This window comes from Culex quinquefasciatus, chromosome 2 (genome assembly GCF_015732765.1).
Source record: "Culex quinquefasciatus strain JHB chromosome 2, VPISU_Cqui_1.0_pri_paternal, whole genome shotgun sequence".
In the NCBI taxonomy this organism is placed as follows: domain Eukaryota; kingdom Metazoa; phylum Arthropoda; class Insecta; order Diptera; family Culicidae; genus Culex; species Culex quinquefasciatus.
Window position 1 is genome coordinate 216887787 of NC_051862.1, and position 25200 is coordinate 216912986.

A 25200-nucleotide genomic window follows, 5' to 3' on the forward strand; every position below is an offset into this window, starting at 1 on the left:
GCAAAAATTACAATTATGTAAAATGTTTTAATTTTTGTAATATTTTCGATACTTGCAATCGTTGTGCAACATAAAAAACTTCTGTGTAACATAAAAAAAAACCTCTATGCAACATAATAAACTTCTGTGCAACATAATAAAATTCTGTGCAACATAAAAGAATCAATAATGTTGCATATTGCACTATTTTATTAAAATACCATTAAAAATATAACATTACAACTTTTATGATTCTTTGTAAAAACATAACATGTTGCAAACCAGTTTCAAAGTGTCATTTCTTAATCAAACAACAACAAGCAACTCAGCTATTTAAATATCGCGTCTCTCAGTTGCGTGTAACCACAAAGCAACAACGCCGTCAGACGACAAACTTTGTAAGGGCACGCGCGTGTGGACACAGTCAGATCTCGGAAGAGAGGGCGCTGCTGTACTCACGACACGCACTTTACTCTACCACCAAAGAGAGATGGAGGAAATCAATCAATCAATGTGTGTCTCTATGTACCTTCGGGTTGGAATCACGACAACGACACAACGACGACGGGAAGTGGTAAAAGCACATACTTGAGAAGGTTTGAGGTTCGAGGAAGAGATCATGCACGGTACATAAAAGTTATGTAATTTTACATGAAAATTATGTTCCGGTTCTGGGCGATGAAACATTTGACAGAAAATTAATTTAACTTCTAGCATCAACAATTTGGACGCTGCATTAAAAAAAGATATGCAATGCTGTAAAAAATACACATGAGGTGATGTAAATTTTTGTGTGTGATGTTTCACGTTACATGAATATTATGTAAACTTCCAATAATTTTTACATAAACTTTGTATTTTTTTTTTTTGTAATGTTTGTCATTTTTATCACTTTGGTCAATTTCAAAAATATTAAAAATCTAGAATTTTTTTAAAAACTTGAAAATTTTTACAATCTGACAATTCTGACAATATTGACAATATTGACAATTCTTACAATTTTGTCAATTTTATCAATTTTGTCAATTTTGTCAATTTTGTCGATTTTGTCCATTTTGCTAATTTTGTCAATTTCGACAGTTTTGACAATTTTGACAATTTTGACAATTTTGACAATTTTGACAATTTTGACAGTTTTGACAATATTGACAATTTTAAAATGCCAAATTGTAGCTCTTAGCAAACAATCTGACACTACATTGAATCTCATGTAAAATTTTTAAGCGTTAAGGGTGTAAAATTACGAGGTGTAAAATTACAGCGTGTAAAATTACAGTTCAAATTACGTAAAACGCAATTTCCACCGAATTCAACGTTAAATCGTTTTTACATTAAATGTCATGTAATTTTCCAACAGTGCCCAACTGTAAAGTACAAGAACGTGTAGTTATCTCATGATTAGTACCGCGGACACGTGTTTATGGGTTCTCCGTCGGAATGGAGAGTTTCTGTTGTTCCGTGAATGCCGTAGCCATGCGCGGCTTCCTGCTTTGAAGTGAGTGTGTCAACACACAATCGCAGCCAATGGGTGTGTGTTTGTTGTTCAAACTAATTGAAGTTACGGTTCTGGAAGGGTCTTGGATAGCCAACTTTGTTGTGTTTAGTTGTGGCCTTTCATGTAGTTTTACGACTGCGAACTTTGATTGAAATTTGTTACAACGCTTTGAAGGTAAATCTGTTGGCATCTTTCTCGTCTGAGGTACAAACAACTTTTCATCACTTTGTCGCGTTTTAAATTTTATTACCCTTCGCCGAGCATCAGTTTCACTTTCAAACCCGTTTGAGGAGCATCTTCAGCAGCAGGAGAGGGAAGGGACGCTGTTGAAGAGCCCAACGAAAGTGACTGCTAGGGCTCGACAAAGTCTCCGTTTCCCGTGTATGAAATTTAAGCTCTAGTCGAAGAGAGCCAGACAAATCGGGAATGTGTGATACGACACGATGTTTTGATCGTGGTACACGAATTGATCGCCCAAGATGGGGAATCGTGTCGAGTGTGACGTTGCGATATCGTTTACCATCAGTAGTTGTCGCGTTACAGTTCTGATGAAACATTTAGGGAACCATTTTTGAACTATTTTTCAATGATTTTAACGGGTTGCAGCCTGGATTTCGTCATGTATAGATAATAAATTAAGTAGAATTTGATAATAAGGAATAAAACCAATTTCACATGAATCAAATCCTCAACACCATGACAGCTGCTCCCATTCCACCGCCCACCAGGGACAAGGAAAAAGATTTGGAAGATGGGAAATGTTGATTTTTACACTTTTTAAAGCGGATAAGGGAAAATCTCCCAATCTCGATTTCAAACATAACTTAAGTTTGAGTCTAAAATTTCCATGGAAGTAGAGTGATAAATCTGTTACTACATCAACTACAAAAGTTTAACTGTGACCCAATTTGACAAACCCAAAAAAAAAAGTACGTAACGTCGCATTGTGATCAATACAATTGGCCGCATTAGACACAATGGCCAACCGGAAAACCGCTCACCCGTCGTAAATCCAAACTCAAGTGATTGGTTGCCCGATTATGCAAAACCATTGCCACGACGTAATCGGCCATCTCCGTCGACAAATCGAGACTGCACCGAGAATTTGCAAGTATAACTCATCCCGCCACTCCAGACTGGTTAGATCTAGAGTGACAGCACAAGGTCACTTTCCAACGATTGTGACACCCAGACGTATGTTGCACTATCAACTTGTGCAACAACAATCTTTCCATCTCATCGCACCTGTCTGTTGAAAATCTATTATCTCGAAAGTGAAACCAACTGGAAAGTCCGAGCGTGATTAACATCGCCAGATTGTTTCTCGAGCAACACAATAGGCTCGTTTAGACTCGAAAAACAAAGCACCGTAATCTTCGTCAACACCTCTCTCGTTTGTGTTTCGCCCAGGTGACGCAAAGTGCCATAAATTCATTTAGCGTGCAGCAGTGTGACATCAGAGAACAACGGTCACTTGCACCATAATATCTCAATCAATAGAACATAAATTCCGAGAAAAGAACCAATTGTTCTGCAACGTTCTTACTTTTGGGCCGAAATTCGAGAAACCGTTGTGTGGCTCAAAGTATGACGCATGGTAATGAGTTATTGTCCTACCCCCCAAAAAATGGTAAGTGGCACTTGGGCTCTTGGAACTATTGAGAGTTCGCGAAGCAGGCATGTGTGATTTGTGTTTGCTACCACCGTCGTCGTTGCAGCGAAGATGGTTGATCAACGGTGACGAAACGGTAATTTACACCGAGGGGTTCGTCGATTAATTTCATAGTATTTTGTATGAAATTTCTAGCATCCTCACAAAAAAAACAATATTACATGACATTCGATGTAGCTTTCATTGTAGTTTTTGTATTTTTTGCATTTTTGTCAATATTAACAATTTTAAAGATTTTGTCAATTTTGTCAATTTTAAAAATTTTGAAAATTTTGACAATTTTGACAATTTTGACAATTTTGACAATTTTGACAATTTAGACAATTTAGACAATTTAGACAATTTAGACAATTTTGACAATTTTGACAATTTTGACAATTTTGACAATTTTGACAAATTTGACAATTTTGACAATTTTGACAATTTTGACAATTTTGACAATTTTGACAATTTTGACAATTTTGACAATTTTGACAATTTTGACAATTTTGACAATTTTGATAATTTTGACAATTTTGACAATTTTGACAATTTTGACAATTTTGACAATTTTGACAATTTTGACAATTTTGACAATTTTGACAATTTTGACAATTTTGACAATTTTGACAATTTTGACAATTTTGACAATTTTGACAATTTTGACAATTTTGACAATTTTGACAATTTTGACAATTTTGTAAACTTTGTCAATTTTGTCAATTGACAATTTTTTATCTGAAAAATTCAAAATTAACATTGTAGCACCCCTCGCCATCTAATTAGCATTTCCCAACCCCGGCACACAACAAATAAGTCTCGAGCTCATCTTTTTGGTCATGGCACTTTACAACACAAGGTGAAAAGTTGGCCATCGCGGTCGTTGACGGAAGAGGGTATACCGGTAAAAATTAACGCCATTCCCCCTTCTGCGACCAGACTACAAAATGAGTGCGGTACTATCGATGACAAATGTGTGTAAAGTGGGGTGACCCCTTCTTTTGAGCTTCCTCCTGAGAGAGATAAATGACGAACATCGGTGTAATTTTTCATGCAAGTCACACATTTCACATTTCAGCTTGTAGTGAGTAATTCGAGCTAATGCATTTCTTCCATTAGTCCGACCTCTCTAGATAATTAATCGATTGGAACGACAACGACAACTAATGCCAATAATCACTCGCTATTACTAGATCCAGATCGTGATGCAATTGTCGAAGCAAAAAAAAACACCCGGCAACAGCAAACATCTAAAGCTAGAATGAGTGAGCTTCATTCACATAACAGCAGCTTACATAGCTTACAAACACAGCTGAAGTAACACAAGCATAAATCATCGCGCGAACACGACGCGCGAGCATAAAACTGAAATAGTTTCTGCAAGCGATTAGCTAGTTATGCCGACTAGGGCACTGTTTTTATAGTTGCTAACATGAGAAGACAGACTTGTTAAAATCGAAATTTGTTCTGAAATTTGAAAAACAGTTGCATACAAATTTGGGAAATAAACATCTAAAGTTGAGAAGAAAATTAAATAAAAAACACTTCACAAATTTAAAGCATATAAGTCAATTAATAAACAGATTTATTTTTGATCAAAATAAAAAAAAAAGAAGTTTAAAATTAACGTTAATTAACGAGACTCCGAATCAGGATACGCCCTTAGCAGGAGATACGACCATTCGAAAAAAAAAAATGGTTTGAAACCGTTTTTGTATAATTTAAGATTATAGACTAGTTTAAATTAATTTATTTTCGAACTTCATTTGGCTAATAAGGGATATTGTCACTCAAGGGTACGCCCTAAGCAAGCAATACGACCATTTTTCAAATATTTTTTTTAAATAATTTTGATTTGGAAATCTTTTTTTACATTTATTTCTGTTATCAATGTTTCATTTATTTATTTTTGAATTAATATTCTTTTATCTGTTTGCTTTTATTCATTAATATATCATTGATTCCTTTTCTTTTATTAATTTTTTTCAGTTTATTTTCTCTAGTTTATTTTCGTTAACATTTTTTTTCTTATGCTAATTTTTTTTAAATTTATTTTCTCTCGTTTAATTTCGTTACTAAATTTTCTTATGCTTATTTTCTTTAGTTTATTTTCTTCAGTTTATTGTTTTAGTTTATTTTCTATGGTTTATTTTGCATAATTTTTTATTGTTTTTTATTTAATTATTTTTTTGAACATTGAAAATTGAGGAAAAGCCCTAAGCAAGCGATACGACCTTAAAAAAACAAAATAAAGGTTGCAATTAAGAATAAGATTTTGCAAATCTTTTTATTTTGCAGTTTAAACATATTCAAAGTCTAGAATACGCCCTCAGCAAGCGATACGACCCGGTTTGAAAATATACAAAATTAACGTAAAAACATTTTTTTTTTAATTTTTGGTGGTTAAATGAGATTTACAAAGCTAAGGATACGCTCAAAGCAAGCAATATTAGTTTCAGAGGTTTTTCAGGTTTGACCATAAGCTTTATTTAATTATTTATTTATTAAACAAAGATCTTATGCATTTTTTATATGATTCAATTATTTTCAGTATCAAATCTAGAATCAAAACCAAAATATCAGTTTAACATTGAAATATTTCCAACATTTCATATAAAAATATTAGACATGAACACTACCAACCCCAAAAACCTGTTCGAACTGTTTGCAGTTTGGGCATGGTGGAAGGAACTGTTTCATCAAGAGTCGTTGTGCAACCTGCGGAGGTGAGCACAAAACTCAAGCTTGCGAAACAATCAACGAGAACATCGAAGCGAAATGCTTCAATTGCGGCGGCGACCATTCGACCAAGAATCGAAGCTGCCCAAAACGGGCTGAGTTTGTAAAAATTCGGCAGCAAGCGACGACGAGGCACCAACCAAATCGTCGCAAAACACCACCAGCATTCACGGACGTGGATTTTCCTGCTTTGGCGTCACCTGGAGCGGGAACTGTTCGAGTGGTTCCAAATCTGCAGCCATTGCCGTTGAATCAGCGGCCAAAAGTTGCAGAGAATACAACACCTCCAGGCTTCAGTCAGCAACCGAGGGGAAACCAACCAGCATCAACGGATGAAGGCAGCAGTGACCTGTTTTCACCACAAGAACTTCTGAACATTTTCATCGAGATGACAACAACTCTGCGTGGGTGCAAAACTCGCCAGGAACAAGTAAGAACGCTTGGAGCATTCATCTTAAAATACAGTTCATAGTTTACTCGTTCTAATGATTTTGAATAATTCAAAGAATTTTTATTTTAGTTTTAAGTTAGGATTAGTTGATAAAGCAATTTTTTCTTTTTTTACCCAAATGTATTCGATTAAATGCAAAAATGTAAAACAATTTGTAGCAAATAAATAAATGTGATCAGTTAATAATAAAACGAAAAATACAACAAAGATGAAGAGCATTTAGCCATACCACTTAGAATGTAAATGAAATGTAATTATTATAAGAAAGTTCAATAAAGACATATTTAATTTCAAAAAAAAAACCCCAAAAACCTCAAACCTCAGTTCCACTGTTCCACATGTGTCAAATGGTAGCAAATTAGTATCTGTCTTGGTTTTGTCAGGGGAGGGCGGCGAGGACGCAACGCCACGTGCGAGATGTGACGTCCTCGATTTGCATTTAGTGGTCACTTCCGGCGGTCGACTGTCCCGCTTCACCCCGCATTTCCCCTCCCAGCCGATAGCTGGACGGGATATGAATTATGGATTTGCGCTAAAATGCTTTCCGAGCTCAGCTCTCACTCTAGACAACATAGAACGTTTCACTCTCTGTAATTGCCGCACTAATCGTACTTGTGCGGTTGATTGCCCAGGCCCAGGGTAATAAATGGCTTTTTTTGACCAAGGGAAAATCAAGTTGGGGAGGGGGGAATATGGGTTAATTAATGGTTCCGAGCTCGTCAACATTCAGTGTGGCGTACAGCGATGGAATAATCATCATCAAAAGAAAATCTTTGGACGTTCATCAAGAGAAAAAATCCAAAAGAAGCATGGCTCTCCTCTCTCGCGCACGAAAGATCGCTAAAAGGAATCTAAAAAAATCATCATCTTGATTATTCGGCGGAACATCTTTTTCACTACTACACTTGCATGTGGTACGTCACAGGTCGAAAAATGAACTGTCACTTTTTGTAGTTGGGCAATTAGTGTAAACAAAGCGAAATAAATAATTTTAAGTGATGCTAACAAGGGAAATCACAAAAAATCATCCACAGATTGATTTTTTGGAGAAGTTCGGGAGCGATTTTCTTTTGCGTGATTTGCCTCCTCTCTCTTTCGCGGGTGAAGAAAGTTCGCAAGCGAAAATGATTTTTTTGCGATTATTCCATCCCTGGTGGCGTACAATGTTGTGATGACAAGTGGGAAGAGTGAAAGGATGAGTGATAATGCTGGAAAAGTCGCAACTAATAAATATTTAACAAAAAAATAAAAAAAAGATTCAGTTAGCCTTGAACCTCTGAATTGAACAAACGAATAAAAACTTAGAACTTTTAAAATTAATTTGATTGAAATTCATAACTTTTCTTTAAAAATATTTGATTTTCTCATTTCATGACATAAATCATCATCGAAAATAATCGAATTATTTCACAAAAATCCTGCCCCAAATCAAGAACCATTTCGACATCCCATTAGCATACAAAAAATAACCTCAAAAACGCTCAAAGCAACGCATTAGCAACCTCCGACCTCATCCATTTGTCGTCAAAATTGGAAAAATCAACACCATTAGTGCGTGTGTTTTCATTTTCCTCCGCCATCGTCGTCAAGAAGGTACTTCTTCTCTCGAAATCACTCAAAATCGTCAGTTAGTCAGTCGGGGACTGTCGTCTGTCGGTTCTGTCCCCGCGCAAGGCCGCAAAATTAGTCCGATCCGATTGCCGAAACGGATCACGTTCCTGTGCTGTGCGCAACTAGGCTAAAAGTGTGTGTGGCTGACGTTTATTTCTTGTATCATGTCTCAAACAATGATACTTACAATTATGTTAAAAATTGCAAAATAAAAAACTTTTTTTTGTTAAAAAAAATAAAATGGTCAATAAATGAACGTTTACGCTGCAAATTTCCCTCCGTGTCCTCAAATTTTCGCAAAATCACTCAAATCTCACGATCGTGCGTTCATCATTTTAGAAGAAAATCAAGTCATAAACCATTTCAGACCAGCTCACCTCACAAGATGAGGTATGAGAGGACGGAAGAGGTATCTCTCTCTCTCTCTCTACAAAAGAAAATACCCGCAAACAATTCAAATTGTCATAAAGTTGTCGCGGGATCAACAAGACATTCCACGACTCGCGGAAAAAATTACAAGATGAGACAAAAAAGTGAAAACGTGCTCAGCGCGATTCTTGCTAACATTTTTTTTTTTGTACCTTTCTGTCGTGTGTTCATTGAAACTGATTTACATGAACCTATTATGCTGCTTTTGTTGCAAATGAATTGGATAGATGACAGGAGAGCGTAAAGGGAGAGGCAGAGAGAGAGAGGAGAAGGGAAATGAGAGCCCTCTTACGTGAGCTTTTGTTCGCCGGCGATAACACTCGGAAACGCTGTAACTCCGGAGGAAAGTGGGATTTCAGGGGGAAAATCGGTAATAATTTTAACAATATTTTAATAAAATTATTTTTCGACTGATTTATTCGACGATTCATTTATTATTCATTTAATTCTGAAAAAAAATCAGGACAGTTTAAATCTAAAAAAAACAAGTAAACTATCTCATTTATGAAGAACAAATTTTGAAGCGACCATTATTAAATCACCAATTTTGAAGAGACCATATTAAAAAATACTGGCGTTTTTAAATATTCCTGGCGGTTTTAAAAACACCCAAAAAGTAAAAATTGGAAATTCTGTTTACAATCTTTCATTTGTTCGTTCATCTCGATGGTAAGAAATTAACTGAAACTTTTTTGAAAAGAAAAAAAAAACTCTAAATATGAAAGTTTTAAAACGAAAAAAATCTAAGATTACAAATAAAAGTAACCAAATTGAAAAAGTTACATAAATAACGTTAAAAAACCATACCAACAAAACCTTTTTAGTGAGTTTTTGAATTTTCATAATATTTTTACCAGCTTAATGACAAATTTTCGTCAGTTTGAAATTCTGAATTTTTGAACATATTTTACAATTTTCAATTCAACCATTAAAACAGCCTAGAATCCGCCTTAGGCAAGCAATATGACCATTCAGAAAAAAATGATGAATTATTTATCCAACGAGTAACTTTGTTTGTAAACCGATAAGGCTGGTACAAATATTTTTAAAAGTTTTTGTCACCCCCTTCAAAATTGGCCCGAAAATCAGGGGCAAAAAATATTTTTACAATAAACTTCAAAATTTTAATGAAAATTCAAGTGCAACCAACTGAAATCAAATTAAAATACATTCTCCTGCGCTTAAAATTATTTTTAGCATGTTTGGGTTTATTAAAAAATCTTAAGATTTTTTGAAAATTTTCGATGCAAAATCTTTTTTTTCGATACAATTTTGGTTTTTGTCAGATCTTAGATTTTTTGAAAACTAATGATTGCAAAACAACTGAACTAGTGTAAAATGCATTTTAAAACACTTTTTTCATCAAATGTGAAGACTATGGCTTGTTATAACAATTTTTTATTTTTTATTTTTGCCCCCTTGACCACGGCCAGGGCCGAGGGACAAAAACTTTTTTAAATATTTGCATCGGCCTAAGGTAATCGTCAAGAACTTTATCGTTTAACGAAAACGATAGAATCATTTTACTAGATTAATTTACTTTTTTTCAAATGTCGTGTAAAAAAGTATAAATAATTTAACGATTCCAATTTTTTTTTCATCGATATTAAAATTGTCATATTATGCAATATGGAAATTAAACTGCGCAAAAACAGTAATATATTTCCACTAGATTAGAGATTTCAGTGTAACAAACAAATTTTCAAAATTAACTTTTTGAGTATCAAACGACAATAAATTGTACATGGATTTACAATACAGTTTTTAGTGTTCTATAAAAATACTGACATTTGGGCAAACCCGCTTCAAAGCAGTACAAATTAAAAAAAAAATTGCGTTGTTTTACATCCATATTGCAAATAATAAATATCAGAATATTTTCAAAAGTTTAAAAATTTTGAAAAAATTTAGTATTTAAAAATACTTTCTTTTTTGGAAAATTAGAGTATTTTACTGATAATTTACTGATACCATTATTTTAAACTAAAAATAAATTAGGGTATTCAAAAATAATACGTATTTTTGTGTAAATTCGTATTTGATACTAAAATTCTAAGTATTGAAAATTCATACCAAATTTGAATCGTTTGATACAGAGGCGACGCGTGGCCATTTTGAATACCTGTTCAAAATAAATTCCTTTATGAAAACAAAACAAAGAAAAACAAATTGAAAAAATGGGTTAAAGATTTTAATAAATAGAGTGTTTAAAAATGCATAAATCAACAGAGCAGTTGACTTAAAATCATTTGATTTCAAAAATTCGACGATTTTTTTTTTCGTGAGCTAAAACCATCATTTTCCATTCCGTAAATATTTGAAATATATAACAAAACTTGATTGTTGGCTACAAATGTGCTGAAGAAAACTGAATTCATTTTCAAAAAATTTCCGTATCCTTCAAATTGAATGTTATTTTTCTCAAAACATGGATAAAAATATATTCTCAAAGAATGAGTTAATAAGCAAGGATGCAATGGGTAAAAGGGTTTTTTCAGGTTAAATTTCCACGGATAAAATTGTGCTTAAAAAAGGAAAAATGTAAGCAAAATCGTCAGTTTGAATATAGAGATCGTTACAAATATTTTTGAAAAATTAAAATAAATGTATCAAAGAACCAAATATCATGTATGTTTTTTTCATACACTTCAATATAAAAAATGAAGAAAATTTTATAGAAATCTGTTTATCATATTATGTATTTTTAAAAATATTGCACAGCTCTGCAAAAGTGATTTTGTATTTGTAAAAATATTAGCAAAGAACAAAGAAGTTTTAATGATTTGTTATTCTTATAATGATATTATGGTCTTTCATTGCAATCGGCAAAGATAATTACAAGGCATTTTATACAATAAATTATAAAAAAAAACTTTGTTTCTTTGTCTTTTTTCTCAAAATCTAAATATATGAATGAAATATTTGAAAAGTGTTGCACATAACTTTTTTATTATTTTTCTCTTCAATTTTTATCAAATATTTTTTTCCGGCCCGTCAATACTTCAGAAAAGTCTAAAAAGTTAAGCAGCCCCGATTAACATAATTTATTGTACAAAACCTGCTAACATACTTAGGCCGTTACAAATATTTGTTCAAGTTTATGTCGCTTTCCTTTCAATAATAGCTCGAAAAGTAAAAAAAATCCAAATTTCGATGTAAATAAACTTAAAATCAACTAAAAATAATCGGCGTTGATAATCATTTTAAGCAAGATTGAACCAGTTTTATAATTTTTTTAATTTATTTGAAATTAAGCAAAAAAATGTCTAAATTTAGATTATGTTCAATAGTATAATTGCACGAACATGCAAACTCGTCGTAGAATCTTGAAAACGCCAGACGAAATTATTGCACAGAACGCACAATGAAAATGCACCGCGCACTGCAAAATCTCCCAAACAGCAGCCAACCTGTCCAAAATTCTTTTAGGACGGCTTCCCATACAACGCATTTGCCGAATACATTCAAAGGCCTCTTATTTTTACACGGCGGACTTCTGTAGTGTGCGACGCTCAAACTGTGCAGAGCTGACACAGGACGGGCGCGCCACCCCCAGAAAGAGCGGGAACAGAGAGAGAGCAATTGACGGAACGGAGAGATGGAGAGAGCGACGCTTATTCTGGCGGCGACTCGAACGACTCGGCCAAATTTTTGCTCTGGCGCTCTCACTCACGGGGCGGCGCGCGCGGCTCGCCTGTTCTGTGTCAGCTCTGCACAGTTTGAGCGTCGCACACTATAGTTGCCCCCCGTATACAAATAAGAGGCCTTTGAATGTATTCGGCAAATGCGTTGTATGGGAAGCCGTCCTAAAATAATTTTGGACAGGTTGGCTGCTGCTTGGGAGATTTTGCAGTGCGCGGTGCGTTTTCATTGTGCGTTCTGTGCAATGATTTCGTCTGGCGTTTTCATGATTCTAAGACGAGTTCGCATGTTCGTACAAATATATAATTGTACAATTATAATTAAGATAATCAATATTATTATACATCAAAATGACCACCTGTCCTATGAACAGGTTGAACAGGTGGACGCGACGCCTCTGGTTTGATATTAATTGCAAATTATGAAAAGTTGAGTATAAAAAATTACGATATCTTGCGATTTTTTTTTGTATTTTACACCCAAATTTCAAAAGTATGGAAAATTTTTACAAGATATTGCGTCGTTTGATACTCAAATTGCTAATTATGTAAATATGAGTATTTAAAAAAGGTATTTTGCTATTTTTTTTAGCTTTTTGGTACTGAGCAATTCTCTACGAAATCGGTCTTTTTTCTTCAATTTTAATTTTTGTATTTTTTAATCCGGCTGAAACTTTTTTGGTGCCTTCGGTATGCCCAAAGAAGCCATTTTGCATCATTAGTTTGTCCATATAATTTTCCATACAAATTCGGCAGCTTTCCATACAAAAATGATGTATGAAAATTCAAAAATCTGTATCTTTTGAAGGAATTTTTTGATCGATTTGGTGTCTTCGGCAAAGTTGTAGGTATGGATACGGACTACACTGGAAAAAAATAATACACGGTAAAAAAAAATTTGGTGATTTTTTATTTAACTTTATCACTAAAACTTGATTTACAAAAACACTATTTTTAATTTTTTTATTTTTTATATGTTTTAGAAGACATAAAATGCCAACTTTTCAGAAATTTCCAGGTTGTGCAAAAATCACTGACCGAGTTATGAATTTTTAATCAATACTGATTTTTCAAAAATCGAAATTTTGGTCGTAAAATTTTCAACTTCATTTTTCGATGTAAAATCAAATTTGCAATCAAAAGTACTTTACTGAAATTTTGATAAAGTGCACCGTTTTCAAGTTATAGCCATATTTAAGTGACTTTTTGAAAATAGTCGCAGTTTTCATTTTTAAATTAGTGCACATGTTTGCCCAGTTTTGAAAAAATATTTTTGAAAAGCTGAGAAAATTCTCTATATTTTGCTTATTCGGACTATGTTGATACGACCTTTAGTTGCTGAGATATTGCAATGCAAAGGTTTAAAAACAGGAAAATTGATGTTTTCTAAGTTTCACCCAAACAACCCACCATTTTCTATCGTCAATATCTCAGCAACTAATGGTCCGATTTTCAATGTTAATATATGAAACAATTGTGAAATTTTCCGATCTTTTCGAAAAAAATATTTTTGGAATTTTCAAATCAAGACAAACATTTTAAAAGGGCGTAATATTGAATGTTTGGCCTTTGTGAAATGTTAGTCTTGATTTGAAAATTCCAAAAATATTTTTTTCGAAAAGATCGGAAAATTTCACAATTGTTTCATATATTAACATTGAAAATCGGACCATTAGTTGCTGAGATATTGACGATAGAAAATGGTGGGTTGTTTGGGTGAAACTTAGAAAACATCAATTTTCCTGTTTTTAAACCTTTGCATTGCAATATCTCAGCAACTAAAGGTCGTATCAACAAAGTCCAAATAAGCAAAATATAGAGAATTTTCTCAGCTTTTCAAAATATTTTTTCAAAACTGGGCAAACATGTGCACTAATTTAAAAATGAAAACTGCGACTATTTTCAAAAAAGTCACTTAAATATGGCTATAACTTGAAAACGGTGCACTTTATCAAAATTTCAGTAAAGTACTTTTGATTGCAAATTTGATTTTACATCGAAAATGAAGTTGAAAATTTTTACGACCAAAATTTCGATTTTTGAAAAATCAGTATTGATTAAAAATTCATAACTCGGTCAGTGATTTTTTGCACAACCTGGAAATTTCTGAAAAGTTGGCATTTTATGCCTTCTAAAACATATCAAAAAATAAAAAAAATTAAAAATAGTGTTTTTTTGTAAATCAAGTTTTAGTGATATAAAGTTAAATAAAAAAATCACCAAATTTTTTTTACCGTGTATTATTTTTTTCCAGTGTAGTCCGTATCCATACCTACAACTTTGCCGAAGACACCAAATCGATCAAAAAATTCCTTCAAAAGATACAGATTTTTGAATTTTCATACATCATTTTTGTATGGACAGCTGCCGAATTTGTATGGAAAATTATATGGACAAACTAATGATGCAAAATGGCTTCTTTGGGCATACCGAAGGCACCAAAAAAGTTTCAGTCGGATTAAAAAATACAAAAAAAATCGAATGACCGAAATCCTAGAGAACTGCTCTACTAAAAACTCTGAAGGAATGAAAATCTACACAAAATTTAATTGTTTTTACAGCATTTGGAATACCATATTTCTTGAAAATATTCAAATTCAAAACATTAGATATAGGTTAAATCTAGTGTTAAACAGCAAATTTAACCTTAATTTTATAAATGCGATTTTCAATACAAAATATTTTTTTTCGTCATTTAAATTATTATAAGTTGCAATAATTGTTTGAACTAAAGCAAAATTTTATTATACTTTGATTAAATTGTACTGAATACCAAATTTGTCTCAAAAATTTACATTATGTGCAAGCTAGGATAATTTTTCTCAAAATTTGATAATTAAACAAAATACAAATATTGCTGCAAAAAACGAGCTTTACAGAAAACGACAAATTCTTTAGGAATTACAAGGCAAAATCCTATTTTTTCTAAATTTTCAAATGTGCAATATGGGTGTCAAAATAAGCTAAATTTTACATTGACTTGACAAAGATAGTGGTCATAGTTTTTATTATTTTTTAAAATGATAAGAGAGGAGCAAAATACGAAATGAAAATAATGATATTAAATCAATTACAAAAAGAGATGTTGTGTCCATACAAAATTTACATTTAGGGTCAATTCAATTATTCTGGTTTATTTTTACCAATTTCTTTAAATAGAACCCACTATGCAATTTAAATCGCTTACACTTTCAATGAAAACAACAACCGCCCAGCCTGACGAAAACTGCACGAGGCCTCGGTTACCAAAGCACCTTCTTGCTTGGTAATAGAGTCAGCCACACAGCCACTGTTTATCCACTAGAGCTACAGGGAAAAGATAAGTCCCTGTGCTCATACCGAGCCGTGCCTTCAAACACACAAAAATTACATGCCAAACTCGTACCACCGCGGCCGCCCAGCCAGAATATTAAAAACAATAATCTAATTTGGTGAAATTTGACTTGAGGCTTTTTTGCCGGCACACACACATCAACATCAGTCGATGATATAATGTCTGTGGGCTGTCAAACGCGAAAATTTTGAGCGCTTCTGCTTGCGGAGTGTAAAAAAAGCACGTACCAAGAAAAAAAAAACAAATAAATTTATGTGAACCTCGGCACAACTGCCGCCGCCACCCCGGCAAACAAAAGGGAAAGCATTTTGTGATTGAGAAAAAAAAGTGAGAAGTAAAAGTAAAAGAAAACCATCACATAATCGCCATAAGTGGTGTCGGCTTAGTAGCAGCGAGCACGAGTCATGCTGAGAACCCCCAACTTACACATTCATAAAGAAAAACACACAAACAAGTACAAGAGTACACACACACACACAGTTTTGCGGAAGAGCGATAAAACAGACGTAAAACTAATGTTTTGATTTTCACGGTTTACCGAATTTTGTGGCACAGTTTTTTCTTTGAGTCTTCGAGTGAGTGTGTTTGCTTGACTTATTCATGGAAGGAATCATAAACTTTTTTTTTTCTTTTTGGTGGAGTGATGGCTCTCTGATAAGATTTTGACTGTAAATATTTGATGTTGTGCAACAATGCATAAAGATAACCGTCTTGTTTTATGGAATTGTTGTTGAAAACAACGGAATAAAACGTTTTCCAGCTAAATGATGCAGAACGAATGTAATTCTAATATAACTACTGTTCTAGAATGAGCTTCTGTAGCTCAGTTGGTAAGGGCGTCCGACTCCAATAGAAGCATCTGAGTTCGAATCTCAACGAAATTGAACTGTTTTTTTTTCAGCGTTTCTCAACATGATTAAAAAGATTTTAAAGAAACATAATTCAGAAACAACCTCAAACCTAGCGCAAGATACATAACAAATTAATCACTTGCGATCGCAAACTAGCTCAAAACCTTTAAATCTCTTCCCAACACTAAACACATGTCCGGACAAATCTCCGGCCAACATTTCATCATGATCACATGCTTATGCTTCCACACAGCATTCCAATAATAATGAAAATAATCTGCCTCTGACTGGCTAGCCGGCTAGTTTGGCCTCGCACCGCCAGTAGCAAAATGATGAATTGGCGTCATTCAGTGCTACTTGGCGGTGTTCGGGAAGAAAACCTCGACTAAGAGGCATCACTTCTGGGATTTTCCTACAACACCAGCACACACACTTGACTTGAACGCAGTGAGAGTGGCCTTGCTGAGCACGATGGAAAACATTAGGAAATCGAGAAAATTAATTTGTTTTCTTTGGGAAAATAATAATTAAAAACCGAAAAAAAAATTAAAGTTTTTTAGGATTCAAATATAACAAATTTGTATTTTAATGCTTTTTTTAAATTTTTGGTTTTTTTTATTATTTTTTTTTGGTTTTTTTTTATTTTGACTATTAAAATTAGCTTACTACATTTTTTTTGCTTGCCAGCTCATTTTTTTTAATTTTAAGTCGAAAAATTACGGCTTATTTTAATTAAGAAGCCTTACTGAAAGATTGTATGAAGCAATTCTTAACCTTTTGCTTAAAAATTTTGAAAATTTAATTTAATTTTTATTATTTCAAATTTCTAGGATACGCCTTATGCAAGCTGTACGACCCAATTAACCCAGTTAAAAGCAATTTTCTAAGAAATTGGCTGATTTCAACTTTTTTTATGAGTATTTATGAGTGTATTTATGACTATACAAAAAAAAATGACTGTTTCTAAAATCAACTAATGGTCAAATTTTCAATGTTGAAAAAGTGAATCATTTGTGAAATTTACAACCTCTTCGAAAAAATAATAAGAAAATTTTTGAATCAAAACTAACAATTCAAATGGGCGTAATATAGAATGTCTGGCCCTTTTAAAATGTTAGTCTTGATTCCAAAATTTCAATATGGGCGCAATATTCAATGTTTCCAAAGTTTGAACCAAGTTTGAAAATTTTAGATTTTTTCATTTTATTTTTTTTAGATGAGTTCCTGAATTTTCATAACTTTTTTTTAAGGCCGTTGCAAATATGTTTCAAAATTGGTCCGAAAAATCAAGGGGGCATTTTTTTACTTTAAATGAAAATAGAAGTTTTATCGACTGAAAGCAATCTAAAATACATTTTTCTGCATTGATTATCATATTAAATTTTTTGGGCTGGATTAAAATTATTTTGAGCTTTTGTGAAATTTCAATGAAAAGCACAACAAAAACTTTTTTTTCGTAAAAAATAAAATGTTCGTGAATACTTTAATGTTTTGGAAATTAATGATTTTATTCTTATGTTGAAACCACGACTTGTAATAAAAATAAATTTTCATATTTTTAAATTATTTTTTTTTGCTTCGTGTATTTTTTTGATAATAATATTTTTATAAGCCTTTCCAATATCTAATATGAGTGCTTAACTTTTCCAATTATCCATTTTTTTAATCCTCAATTTCTCGAAGCTTTTCCCAAATAAGTTTTTATTTTCAGTTCGCCTATTTTTTTCGAAAGCGTAACAATAAAATTTAGCTTTTTTTATAGAAGTGCAATGGTTTTATTTTATTTTTTATTTTTTTTTTTTTTTTGTAATTTTAGCTGACTTATATGATTTCAAAATGAAGACTTTATGAAATTGTCATGCATGAAAATTTCTAGAATTTTGTATGGATAAAAAACACAATTAAATTGAAAAAATAAAAGTAAGTATGTTAATATGTTAATTATTATGAATAAAATGTGTAGTTGTTAGAATATTTTATATCGCTAGTTAGTTTTCAAGCCATACAAATTTTAAGTATTGAGCAAAATTTAATATTTGTTATTTTCAGGATAAGTTTTTGATTTGCCATAACTTCAGTGACTTTGTCCTAAAAATCTTCTTTTCTCAGATTATCTTCTCTTGGAGTTAAAATATTTTTCAAATGGCTGCAACTCTGGGATACGCCCTAAGCAAGCGCTACGACTGGTTTATCCAATACATATTTATTTTTTGAGAAACACTCTATTTCCAAGGACCAAAGTATCAAGATTAAGCTAAATGTTCTGAAAATTCTGAATAAAAACTTTTCAAAGCACTCGATTGAATTTAAGTATAAAATTCTCAAAAGTAAACCTGCAAAGTTACAAAAAATACGTGATTATCGAATGCAAATTTTTTGTTCATTCTGGGTTATTGCAGATTCCAAAAGTACATTAAGTTTCCCATAAAATGACATGTCTCTCGATAGTCGAGTAATCGAGACAGTTGAGTAATGGCAGCGATTTATTTTTTTTATATATATAAAATAGTTTTTTTTTGAACTTTCATTACGCCATCAAATCGGATGTCAAATTTTACGCATAAGTCCCTTTCTTTTAAACAAATTTTCTATCTCTTTACGGTTTCAGACGGTTTCGGGATAACAAGATCAAATTAACTCAAATCGAAGATTTATGTTTTAGGTTTATAGCCTAATATCAGTACAGAAAGGAAAAACTAAACGGTCTTATTAACCTTCGGGAAGTCGCGTGTTTTCGCGATTCATACAAGTGCCCTTACATTTTCAAGAAAGTTTGAACAGAAAAAAACTAACAATTTTACAAAAAAAGATTTCAAACAATTTTTTAGGAACAAAATTATAATTTTGAATTTTAAGTATAAAAAATAAGATATTTTTTTCAATTGTTTTTAAATTTATCGGATGAGTTTCTTGAACTGCTTAACTTGTTAAACTTTAAATCAAAACTCTTCTTTTCCCAGATAAGCTTGTCTAGGAGTTAAAATATTTTTCAAACGGCAGGAACTGTAGGATATGCCCTAAGCAAGCATTGCGACCATTATTTTATATGTTTTTTTTTCAAATTTTTACGATTTCAGAATGTACTCGGAAGATTTCCATTTCAAATTTTCCCGAGTGCCACGTTTTTCCCTATCTCTCAAGTGGACAACCTTGCCTAGCCTGCGTCGACTGACGTTGGAAAACAAATGACCGGCGACGAAAGGATTTCCTCGAGCTCGCGAAAGGGGTCAGCTGGCCAAGTGTGAGCAGACGTCGAAAGATGACAAATTAGAGACAAGCGCGTTATACAACAACACCAGCATCAGCAGCAGAAGGAGTGAGGAGACACAGAGAGAGAGATGTTTAGGAATGCGCTGGTTTCGAGAAAAAAAGGGGTGTCTTCCTCTGGATTAGCCACAACACAGATTTGCTGAGAGGTCGGAAAATAGAAAATGTGGGGAGGGATGGGGGGGGGATCAACACAGAAATATTACAGAATATTTTGCTTGACTTTACATGAAATTCCGCGCGCCGGACTCTTTCCCGGAACCATCCATCCATTTTGAGATTTTGTGTGTGTTCTAGGAGTTTATTTTTTTGGGTTTTTGTTTTTTCTCAAGTGGGAAATCGGTGAAAGACAACAGAAACGACAACGACGACGACGCCGCGAAGATCATCCGGTGGACGGCGATTTGGCCGGATCCGGCCAGACGGCGTCGACGACCGGTTCACTGAATTCATCATCGTAAATTTCTGAAGTGCCGTCTGTTGCGTGCGTTTTTCCTCGAGATTTTTCCTCGCACTCTTCGAGAACAGCTTCGCGGAATAATTTAACTTATTCGCCGGACAGATATGAGTCCGGGGTTAATTTTTCATCTCTCGGGTCAATTTTTCACGATTTTCTTCTTGATCGCTGCGCGATCGCGTCGCGGCTTGGCGACTCCAGGGTTGTTGCACAACAACATCAACAGCACTCTTGACACTACGATCGCCAGCGATCGTGACTGATCACTTCACGCGGTACATTTCGAAACTTCCTTTCCAGAGGTGCTAAACACTCTGTTATCGTGACCAATTATTAGCACCAGCACGGCACCACTACATGACCTGGATCGCGCAATTGCACACTGTACACAACCCACTAATTGACACGATCCCACATGATCTTGCTGAACACTTGTAGCGGTAGTACAATTGCGGTAGTTGATCGAGCGTTAGCGGCACATTCAGCAGCTCGAACTCGATCGATCAACAGCGCGATCCGGAACTCCGGCGAAGCACACTCACTTGACCCCCTGAACAGGTGAGCTCGGAACCAGCGATTCCAGAACACTGCCGCCTCCAATAGTAATATACTCCGGCTGCCCGCAGTACTGCCGTAGCTGAGGTTCTTCCCAGTACGACGCCTGATTCATAATTCCCGACGACGACGCGAACACTTCAAGTTGGTAGTGGTCTCGCGAATAACTAACAACCGCCGCGCCAAAGTTTAAAGTGCAACCAGCAACTACCAATACAACTGCGAGAAGCCCGCGAAACCCTGCGGTTTTTTTTTCTCTAACGCTCGCGCGCAAACTCTTGTCGACCTGCGACGACGGCGACGATCCTCGTTTGAAACAAAACGCAGCACAACTAATATTTCATAGACGCAATCAACAATGACGAACCCCCCGGTTCGAAACGCGCGCGGACACGGCGAGCTCCAACTCAAAGTTGAGTGCGCGCGGTTTAAAGGTTTGGATGTTGCGCGACAATATCGCGATCGGAGTAGGCGCGAGTAAGCGTGAGCGTGTGCGCGAGCGTGAGCGTGAGCGCTCTCACGCTCTCTCCTCGAGAGCGACGCAGCATGCTTGGAACTTTTTTGTTTACATTCCGCGAAACGATCACGCGTCAAGACGCGATGCGGGATGACGGAACGGAATGTTTTAGAGGAGTTTCGTATAAGAACGATAAAGTACAAACACAAATTAGGTTGAAGGGAGGCAAAAAGAGTGTGATGTATTGTAGCTCTTGGCTTATTCTCTCTTTTTTGTGATGACATTAGATCCGACGCGCTGATGACGTGTTGACCTTACTTGGAATTGTCGTACTTATTTAGAATGTGATTTGAAGAATCTTCTAGAAGACTACATAGAATTCTAGATTTTTTTTTTAATTAGGTCCTACAAACAAAAGTAAACATTGAGTGTATCCCGCTTACTCCGATGGACATTGACAAAAGGTGTTAAAGGGATACGCTTATGTTTATATTTGCTTAGGCTGGTACAAATATTTTAAAAAAGTTTTTGTCACCGTTTGTCAATAACATGTTGGAATAAAATTGTGTGATAGAAAGGAGAATTCAAAAAACAAAATGATTTAAGTCAGACTTTTGACCATAGAACAATTCGGATGATTCAATACATGTTTAGAAAAATGAAAATCATTATAAAAATTTAACAACCTTTTTTCTAAAACAAAACAAAAACTAAAATGTTTTTTTCTAAAAGAATATTTTTTCCGAATTTCTTTTTATCTTCAAGATTTTTAATTTTGCAAAATTTTGATGAAATTTGTCAAAAGGGCCTCCTTACAAATTTGCAGGATGGTACAAAAAGAAGCGTAAATTTCCCTTAAAAAATAACTTGAGAGGGATTTGCTGATCAACTTGGTGTTTTTTGCCAAGTTGTAGTCCAATCAATTATTTACCTCATGGAAAAAATCCCATCGAATAAACGAATCACGAAAAAATGTTGTCTCATTTTTGATTGTTTAGCTTAAATTTGACCCCTAAGTTTCTCTAAAATTATTTTGAATATTTAATCCAAGATGGTGGCCAAAACGGCGATGAAGGGATATCGAAAAAATGCATTTATTTTTTTTAAGGCAATCAACCATTAAAATTTGACTGAAATGGATTCGCAGAAGAATTTCGGAAATTTTTGACAAAAATAAGAAGAAAAAACATAAAATTTCAAAACTATTGTTAAATGTGAAATCAAATGTGCAATCGAAAATAACTATAATGTTATGCAGTTTAAAAGTACTTTATGAAGAACAAGTACTCCTGCAAAAAGTATTTTCGAAAAGCTGAGATCATATGTGCAACTTTTTGCTTCCTGCCGAAAACTTAAATGCCCAACAGAAGATCATCTATTTTTTTCTAATTCATGCCAAATTCAGATGCGGAAAATACAGGCCCAAACTCGGAATTATGAATTATGCAATTTAAAAAATCTGAGAAAAACGTTATTCAAATTTGCTTTTCAAATTTTGGTGTAAATTGCTTTAAAATGTCAGAATTATTCTTCCATTTTTTTTTTCAAATTCTGGGATGAGTTTCTGAATTTGTTTATCTTTTTTGACTTTGCCCTAATAATCTCCTTTTCCTAGATATGCTTCTCTAGGAGTTGACGTATTTTTGGAAAGGCAGAAACTCTAGGATACGCATTAAGCAATAGTTACGACTAGGATAAGCTCATATAATTGATTGAAAAACAACCAAAAATGTAACTTTTCAAAAAGAGGTTGCAAACCAAAGAAATAAAAATGGGTGATTTATTAAACGAGTGTTATTTTTTCCCAGATCTAAGTACGGGCAATTGACGGGCAAGGTTTTTAAACATATATTTTTATTTGCATTTTGTTATGTTCGAAAAAGTCCAATGAACTTATTTGATTCTTTTTTTTATTTTGATATCTTTTGGTCCATGCATTTTGAAATACACTTAAAAGGGAAACAAATAAAATTTGGTTTACTGAACGCTTTAAAAAAAAACTCCAGAAAATCTTATCATTCAAATCCAACAATAAGTCGCTCCACCCTAAAAACCGCCCATAAATCACTTCCCGCGACCTACTGAGTCGCCACCAAAGTCAACTAAGCGCGACATGACGGACTGCACCCACCACTTTACTCTCTGGCGCTCTCAATTTTAAACGTACAAATTCTCTCCTTCTCTCAACTTAAGCCGCACTCACCAGCACCAGCTGATCGCAATCGCGATGTAAACAAAACAAATCGCGCTCTCGCGAGAGAAAAAGAGAACAAAAAAGTGAGCGCCTTTCGTCGCGCGCGACACAATCAAAGTAGACAAAACCGTCACCGGCTTGGTGGTGTGCGCGAATGAGTGACAACAAAAAGTGCATCGCGCGCATACTTGGATACAAGCAGAGTGCAGCTTGTCGCAAGCTGGTTGCTTCGTTTTGTTTGGTTAAGGTGAAACTTAACTGACGTTGCCGTGCGGTGTGACAGATGTGTGACCTACTCTGATTGACGGGTAAACAACAATGCACTTTTTTGAGGGAAAACACTTGAAAATGACATCTTTTCAAATTCAAAGTCGCCATGTTGGATCTTTTTTTGACAGAAAAGTGTTGTCTTTCGCGCAGTTCCTCACTCGCCTTATGCAAATTAGGGTGGTGCTTAAGCATATAGGTAATATATGCGCAATCGTCTCTCTTTTGTCATCCCATAGCTCACACACTTTTTTTTCCTTCCCTGTATTCGTGTCTTCTTCCTTCTCTTCTTCACTCACACCCATCCCATATCCGTCTCTGTCATCGGTGATATGTCATACGCGACGACGACGAGGCACTACCAAGTCGAAACTGTCGTCGCCGTCGTTTCCATTCAAAGCCAAAATAAATAAGGAATGAAGAAAAAACGGTATGACGAGGACTACGTAGAAAAAGAAGAAAAATAAACAAACAAAAACACAATCGCGTTTTAATCTCGCGGCCCGATGCCGAGAAGTGAGCCGAGCTGAGCTTCGGCGAGGCAGCACCTTTCTTTCAGGTTGAATAGTTTGCGTGGCTTAGCATAAACTATAAGAAGAAGAAGGAAAGAGAAAAGGAAGAAAAGAGAAGCGATGGCTCAGGAACGAGAGAACACAGCAACTCATAAACCACTGGGCAAAAGGTGCGCGCGAAGGCTTAGAGATGAGAGAAGTCAGATTTAAAAGATAAAATCTGGTTTGGAATAAAATAACGAATTAATTTAATTTACTTTTTACAAATTTCCAAATGAAGAAGAACAGGCCTTAATCATAAAATCTTTAAAAAGAAATCTAAAATTACTCAATGGAAAATTTCACTAAATTGAAGCCGCCTCAAGTCAGGGGTATTGAAACACCCAAAAAACAAAAACTAAAAATTTGGTTTATTGGAACTTTAAAAAAAAACTCCAAAATTTTTCTCGTGTTCATAGATCATTCAAAGCAACTTTTGTTCTGCAAAAGCCTTACTAAACAAGAAAAATATTTTTAGCGATTTTTTTTTTTTACTGAAGAAACTTGTTAAATGAATTGAAAACTATTTATACAAAAAAAAATAAAACGTTTATTCTTGTATTTTCATACAAAAAAGGCACTTTTGTAATTTACACATTTTTTTATTTTCGGAACCTTAGATCGTAAAAACGATCTAAATAATATTTTTCTTAATATTTTGCAATTTTTGAAATTATTTCAACATTTTGAAAATCAGCTTGAAATATTATACTTTGAAATGTTTTTTCAAATGTTGACAATGTTTTTTTTTGAGAAATTGAAATTTTTATTTTTTTTCTCTGGGTCGTAGCCAGTCTACAGACGGAGTTGGCTCTAATTTTACAGTTTTTGTTTAATTTATTATATTTGCAAAAAAAAAATTGCGGTGCTGTACATTGGAATGTTTTTAAAAATTCAAAAAAAAATAAATCCTGCCAAACCATGCTAAATATGATTATCAATGCAAAAAATGTATTTTAAATTGTTTTTAGTTGATATGACTACTATTTTAAGAAAAATTTTGAGGTGTTTAGAAAAAAAAATGTTTTGCTCCCTGATTTTTCGTCCCAATTTTGAAGGAGGGGGCGACATACACTTTGAAAAATATTTGCAACGGCCTTACATTTTTTTAAAGAAAATTATTGAGAAAATTTTCATTCAATTAATACCAATATATATTAATAAATAAATATTAAGGCCATTGCAAACATTAATAAAACTTTTTCTCAAAAAATTAAGGAAGCAAAAAAAATAATTATCAAAAAAATCAGTCGAAAAACAACTAAAATCGA

The 25200-nt window shown here is 33.9% G+C and overlaps 2 protein-coding genes across 3 annotated transcripts in view; both read right to left on the bottom strand.

The window, feature by feature from the left end:
- The window catches only part of LOC119767920, a 46865-nt gene extending 26033 nt beyond the window's left edge, over nt 1-20832 (bottom strand). Inside the window, exon 1 of the mRNA XM_038257898.1 lies at nt 20448-20832. Coding sequence (XP_038113826.1) covers nt 20448-20575 — 128 coding nt within the window. The 5' untranslated portion in view covers nt 20576-20832. The remainder of the gene's footprint in view (nt 1-20447) is intronic.
- The window catches only part of LOC6049763 (CUGBP Elav-like family member 2), a 247728-nt gene that overhangs the window by 133862 nt on the left and 88666 nt on the right, over nt 1-25200 (bottom strand). The gene's annotated exons all lie outside the window — the stretch shown is intronic.